Genomic DNA, 6,596 nt, shown 5'->3' with positions numbered 1-6,596 from the left:
ACCTCACCCACACAGCCCACATCCTATTGACTCTTTTTTATACATAAAACTTGTTAAGTTCAGGCCCTCCTTTCCCTTCCTTAGATCCCTGTCCTTTCTGAGGCCTCACCCCACCCTTCCCCATATGCACCAATCTTCCCTGCTCACACACACCTCTCTCCACCATGCATCAAAATGACCTGTTTTTTTAAGTTTTTAAATGTATTAAAGATAATCAAAAGATAAGTTTTTAAATTCAAACTGCACAAAGGTGTGAAAAATCTGTCTCTCCCTCAGAAATCCCTGTTCCCCTACCCAATTTTTAATGTCTCCTCCTAAAGGTATTCTCTGTATATAAGAGCACACAGGTGCCGGTGTGGGTCAGTTGATTGGAGAGTCGTCCACTACACTGAAAAGTCTTGGGTTCAATTCCCAGTCCAGGCACATACAGTGGGGCCTTGACTTACGAGTTTAATGCGTTCCTAGACTGAGCTTGTTAAGGAGCTCGTTAACTCAAATTACTCTATCAACTCAATGCAAAAAATCAGCCGAGAGGCAGCTGGTATCTCAAAAAACTTGTTAGTTGGGACACTCGTAAGTCAAGGCCCCACTGTACTTAGGTTTTGTGTTCAATCCTCGGCCCCATCATTGAGGTACGTGCGGGAGGCAACCAATCGATGTTTCTCTCTCTCTCCCTTCCCCTCTCTCTAAAAAAATCAGTGAACATGGCCTCATGTGAGGATGAAAAAAAAAAGCATACAGGTACATCTTATGTACACAGATGGGATTACATTGCACAGAGTCTTGAACTCAGACACCTCACTTGCCTTGAACTCAGACACCTCACGAATGGTTAAATAATGTATTAAAGAGCTCTGATATCAAAAACACTTCACTGTCCCCCAATAGCTCAACTTCCCAAGGACAGGCAGGGATTAGATGGTGGACCTCTCCCTGCTGAAAATTCATCAGTGTCTAGAATAGAAACCAGGTCACAAAGCCCTGCATGACCCTCTCTGCACCAAGTCCACCTTCTGTCTTTCACATCCCGCCTCCACTCCGCTGGAGCGCACTGACGTCGCTGCTCCCCGAAAAAGACAAGTCTGTCCCTCCCCACCTCAGGACATTTGTACCCACCCACTTTTTCCAGAGTGCTCTGGCCCCATGACCTTCCACTGGCTCACTCTTCCTATCAGGCACCAGCTCAGAAGGCCCCTCACAGAAAGGCTTCCCTGACCCATCACTGCCACATCCTACTGTTTGTTTTTGGTAGCACTTAATATAACCTAAGATCATTTTCTGCATTTGTTGTTGTCTGTTTTCCCATTTAAAAATGTGAGTGGCTTCTGAGGTCAGGGATGTTTGCCGGCACTGTTCATTTCTGAGTCCCCAGAACCTAGCACGCAGTAGGTTGGACAGGTGACTCATTCTATGCTGGTGCACTCAGTGCCATCCTCCTGGAAACACACCCTTCCTGACAGTTAGCTTGCTTCCCACAACGGACCCACTCCAACTTCAGAACTAAATGCATTGAAAAGTTTTACTACTGCCCTGGCCAGGTAGCTCAGTTGGTTGGAGTATGGAACCTATACTTCCAGGTTGAGGGTTCCATCCTAGGGGCACATTCAAGGGTCAACCGATGAATCATGGATTGGTGGAACAACGGGTGGATGTCTCTCTCTCCCTTCCTCTAAAATCAATCAATAAAATTTAAAAAAAAATGTTTTTATTGATTTGATAGAGAGGAAAGGAGAGGGGGAGAGAGAAATATTGATGTGAGAGAAACATTGTTTGGCTCCTGTACGCACTGCCGCGGGGGATCAACCTACAACCTGGGCTTGTGCCCTGACCCGGAATCAAACCAGTGACCTTTCTGTGCATGGGACGACGCTCAACCAACTGAGCAACACCGGCCAGGGCAATAAATAAAGTTTTTTTAAAATGTTGACGACCATTGCCAACTTCCTTCAAAGAGGGTGCCAGTCAACACAATCTCTTCAAAAAGGAGAGCGTTGTTTATCGCCTTTCCAGGCTGGTGATGATACGGAATGGGCTGAAGATACCCATTTTACAGACGAGTACACAGGCCAGGGAAGATTTTAATCCTGGATCTCAGCGCACTGGCTGTTCACATGGCCCTCAGTTTGCAAACCCGCTGCGGGGGCTGCTCTGTGGTTCAGGAGTCCCCGGATCGCAGGCCCCGCCCCCTCACGGAGAGCCCTGCGCAGGTCCCGCCCGTGCTCTCGCGAGAGCTGGGAGGCGGATAATGGCGTCGAAGTGAGCGCGAGCTCGCGGCCGCCCAGGAAGTCGCCGCAGCCTCAGCCGGAGCCGCAGGAGCTGCGGGGACAAAAGGCCTAGCCGGGCCAAGGATGGTGAGCGCGGCGCCGGGGACACGGGTGCGGCGAGCCAGCGGGGACTGGAGGGGAGCGGTCCTGTCACGCATACACCCTCCGGCCAACCCCGCCCCCACATCCGGGCACTCGCCCCGTCACTAGTCATTTGGCTACCACCCCACCCCCTAGTTCCGGGCCTGGTTTCGACTGGGCCACCCCCACTGAGCTCGGGCTCCGCCCCCGGTCTTCATGCCACCGGCCCCCAACACTTCCAGGTTCACCTGCACAGCTCCGGTCCGTCCTCAAACAACCCACGTGGCCACTTCCGGCCTCACCAGCATCTTCCTAAGCACTCTGTTCAGAGCCTCGCCTTCATAGCCTTTGTCCCGCCTACTCCCTCTAGGCCACGTGGGGGGCCTCCCATCTTCCTAAGCGGGGGAAGAGGGGATGCTGCTTTCGGTGAGCACTTCTGACAGCGGTCCACTTCTGCTTTAGGAACACTTCCCGCCTAGCTGCCTGCCTCCCTGGATGGTAACTCCTTGGGATGGGGCTGACTGGCTCTTGTTTCGGGAGCATTCACTGCTTCGGGAATGCACCGCGGTCTTTGAGGGGAGGGAGGGTCCCCTGGCTGGCCCCAGCAGACCCTGGGCCCAGAGGGGTTCTCCCCGCCTCTGCTTTCCACCAGGAGGAAGAACCCTCCGTGCCCAGCCCGGACATGCTGATCAGTGCAGAGCCCAGCTCCAGTGAGACCCAGAAGGAAGTGTCCCCAGGCGTGGCTGCTGCAGCCACCTCCTTCTCCATGGGGGAGGCGGCAGGGCCTGACCAGACAGCCACACCTCCACTGTGGGATCGCGGAGGGTCTGGCGGGGTCCAGCAGGGCGCCTCCTCAGCCCCAGGCGCGGGCCAACCCGGCCCGGGATCTAGCCTTGGCCCAACCAGCGCAGTTTCTGGGACCAGTGAGGACCTGCGGCCTCCCAGGCGACGCCCACCACCAGGTGACCTGTGATAGGGCCTTCTGTGGGGGCACAGGCCTGGAACGAAGGAAAGCAGAGCCTTTCCATACTCGGTGATACCACTGAGTGTGTGCCAGGCGTGGCTGCTGTGATGAGCCAGGTCACTCAGCCCCTGCCCTCCGGCAGCTCAGCCCCATGGAAGCGGTCGATGGTAAAGACCCAGTAGGAAACCATAGGGTAACTCCCCCTGGTCTATGCTCTCCGGGCAGAGCCCTGGACAGCACGGGGGAGGGGAGGGATGGGTGACCCTGCTGTGTGCGTCCTACAGGAAAGCAGATACCCTGCTCCAGCCTTGGCTGCTGCCTCAGTTTCCCCAGCGTTCGTGACTTGGCACAGCATCTGCGTACCCACTGCCCACCCACACAGTCCCTGGAAGGTAGGGTCAGAGTAGGTGGTGGGAGGCAGGCAGAGTTCCCAGGCTGACCCGTGGCCACCCCACTCCACTCCTCTGCCCTCCGCCCCGCCCTGCCAGGCAAGCTCTTCCGCTGCTCCGCCCTGAACTGCACCGAGACCTTCCCCAGCATGCAGGAGCTGGTGGCGCACGGCAAGCTGCACTACAAACCCAATCGCTACTTCAAGTGAGACCCTGACCGCCGGCCTCCTCTGGTCCTTGGTGGCTAGGCCCTAGGCAGCTCCTGCTCCTGGTGTGACAGCCAATACCTGGGGTTCAAGCCTTCGACTTCCCAGTCGGGGGGCTGATGGGGGAGGGGCTTGGGTCTGAAAATGGGGTGGCCTCGGGCAAGACCTGTCCCAGAGAGGCGGACCAGGAGAAGGTCCCAGGACCTGGGAGGGGTGGGGCTCATGTGGGTGTGGTTCCTCCCAGTCTCTCCTGAAGCTTCTAAGAGGAAAGCTGACCACCTAAGTCAAGGCTGAGACCTCTTCCTTTTCCCAGGGCTCTGACCTGGAGGGGTCCGGAAGGGTCGCGGTCAGCGTAGGGGGCACTGAGGACCAGTTCCTACCCCGCAGTTGGGTCATCTGTGACTTGGGTCTGGGCCCCCTTCTTGGTGCCCGGGAGACCCAGCCCAGGCCCGTGTTCGTCCCCAGGTGTGAGAACTGCCTCTTGCGCTTCCGCACGCACCGCTCGCTCTTCAAACATCTGCATGTCTGCGCTGAGCATGCGCAGAGCCCAGCCCCACCGCCAGCCCCTGCCCTCGACAAGGAGCCCTCCGCGCTCGAGCGCCCCACGGAATCTGACGCTGCGTCGGCGACGGGCTGGCAGCACCCGCTCGAGCCCTACGCGACGCCCGCCCCTGCCCCCAGCGGGCCCTTTCGTCCCTACCTGAACCCCGCGTCCTTTGGCCTAAACCCCACGCGCCTGCGCCCCTTCCTGGCTGCCGCTCCTGGGCTGCCGGCCTCCAGCGCCGCTGTCTGGAAAAAGAGCCAAGGTGAGTGCCGGCAGGGCCGCCAGAGGGTGGGCTGAGTTTGCTCCGATATCTGACCTTGACCCGCCTATTTACCGCAGGTGCCGGCGGCAGTCCTCGAAGACCCCAGGGCGGCTCCGACGCGCCCTCAGGTGCGTGCAGGTGACCACCAGGGCGGGATGGAGGGGGTTTCTGGCCTGCGTCCTGCCAGGCCCAGGAGGTGCTAGGAGGCAGCAGTGCCAGCCCTGAAATACAGGATTTTGCCTTAAAAATTACTGGCCCACGCGCCTTCATCTGCACCGGCGTTACCATGTAAAGCTCGCGCTCTGCGGGGATTCGGGATGGGAATGGGGGACACAGAGAAGTCAAGTTCAATGCCCCCAGTTTCAGGGGGGCACACATCCGGGGAAGATGGATCAGGCAGGACAGCCCCTCGGTACTCGCGAGCTGATGGGAATGGATAAATGTCCGAAGCGCCCTCGCCCGTGACCACCATCCTCGCCCGTGACCACCGTCCTCGGTGATGGACCAGACCTCTGGGCGGGGGCCGGGACTGACAGGGTCCCGCCTGCCCGCAGGGCACATTTTGTGGGAGCACACGCGTGGTCGCTACTCGTGCATGCAGTGCACCTTCTCCACAGCCTCGCGGCCCGCCATGACCCTTCACCTGGAGGACCACCGCTCCATTGCCCCCGGGCAGCCACGCCCCGAGTGCCCGGTGGGTAAGGCCCTGGAGTACCAGGGTGGGGAGGATGGAGGGCCCAGAGGCGAGGGGCGGGGCTGAGGCTCAGACACCTCCGCCTCTGCCCCACCCAGACCTGGCCCTGCTTGCACCCAAGGTGTCGCTCGCTGCTGCTATCAAAGGGAAAGTGTAGTGTTATTGCTGCTCTGAATGCCGTGTAGAGTGGGTCATGAGATGGGGGTAGTTTTGTAATTTTACTGGGGCCTGAAATGGATTGGGAGAGGAAATAATAAAAGAGGCGCGATGAACTGGCCTGTGCTGTCTGGGTCCCTCAGCAGCCTGTCTAGCAGTCTTGGGCACCCCGCCCCCATCTTGAGAAGGGCAGGCCTCCTTTTACCCACGACCCACTTATATCCCACCTTCCCTGTTACCTCAACACGGACCAGCCTCCTGCTCAGTACTGCCACTGATGCTGTCCAATCACTTCCAGAAACCAGATGGGATGGAAATTTACAGTTTGATTGATTGATTGATTGATTGTATTGATTGGGAGTCAGTGGGGAGGACAGGCAGGGAGGCTGGTCCCGAGAAAGTGCTGAGTTGGCCCAGCTAGAGCTCTCTAGGTCCTTAGGCCAATGATAACTCACAGGGAGGTGACAGGATAGAGCCCCAGAGCTGGGCATTCTGTTGCAGGCTAGGACTCAGGCCTCTTCTTTGTCCTGGATTTTTCCCCTGCCCCAGCCCTAAAGAAAACAGTGGGTCAAGGTCAGCCCTGGAGAGCCTGGGTTCCCTTCCCTCCTTTTCCCTCCCCATCCTGGTCCTGTCTTCCCTTCCTTCATGGGAAGTCAGGCCTGGGCCAGGGTTGGAATTTTGGTGCCACACTGCTGTCTCAGCCCTGCTGTCACTGAGATCTGTGGGCCAAGCTTCCTGGTATGGAAGTCCCAGGTGTTATTGGCAGCCACCACTCAGGTGGGTTCTACTACCTTCCAGCCCCATGGTACCCCTAGCCCAGGCCTCTGCCCTCTACCCTTCCTGGGCACCAGAAGCAATTCCTCCTGCCCTTCCCCCCCAGTCTGAACACCCCTGAAAACGGGTCTCTTCTGATTGTGTCCCTCCCCTTCCTATACCCTTCAGTGTCTCCCTATAGTTCTCTAGATGAAGACCCTGTTCTCCTAGTAGCTCACAAGGCCCCCATCTTGAACCTTCCCATTCCCTCCCCGGGCCACAC

At 57.7% G+C, this 6,596-nt stretch overlaps 1 protein-coding gene across 12 annotated transcripts; it reads left to right on the top strand.

Moving 5' to 3' along the window:
• Positions 1-2,201: 2,201 nt before the first annotated feature.
• On the top strand, positions 2,202-5,682 carry ZNF414 (zinc finger protein 414). 12 transcript variants are annotated; one of them, XM_081093334.1, is made up of 8 exons: positions 2,227-2,351; positions 2,808-2,843; positions 2,998-3,307; positions 3,594-3,701; positions 3,798-3,903; positions 4,370-4,710; positions 4,788-4,838; positions 5,328-5,682. In XM_081093334.1, exons 1-8 carry the CDS (start codon positions 2,349-2,351, stop codon positions 5,468-5,470), a joined length of 1,098 nt encoding a protein of 365 aa, XP_080949460.1. In that variant the 5' UTR covers positions 2,227-2,348; the 3' UTR covers positions 5,471-5,682. The 12 variants fall into 12 exon arrangements, with proteins under 12 accessions (XP_080949457.1, XP_080949461.1, XP_080949466.1 ...); XM_081093336.1 differs by having other exon boundaries at positions 2,716-2,843; XM_081093337.1 differs by having other exon boundaries at positions 5,071-5,675.
• The last annotated feature ends 914 nt before the right edge of the window (positions 5,683-6,596 follow it).

This window comes from Myotis nattereri, assembly GCF_964212035.1.
Source record: "Myotis nattereri genome assembly, chromosome: 5".
Lineage (NCBI taxonomy): Eukaryota > Metazoa > Chordata > Mammalia > Chiroptera > Vespertilionidae > Myotis > Myotis nattereri.
The sequence above is the reverse complement of the archived record's forward strand: the minus strand, read 5'-3'. Positions and strand labels throughout refer to the sequence as shown.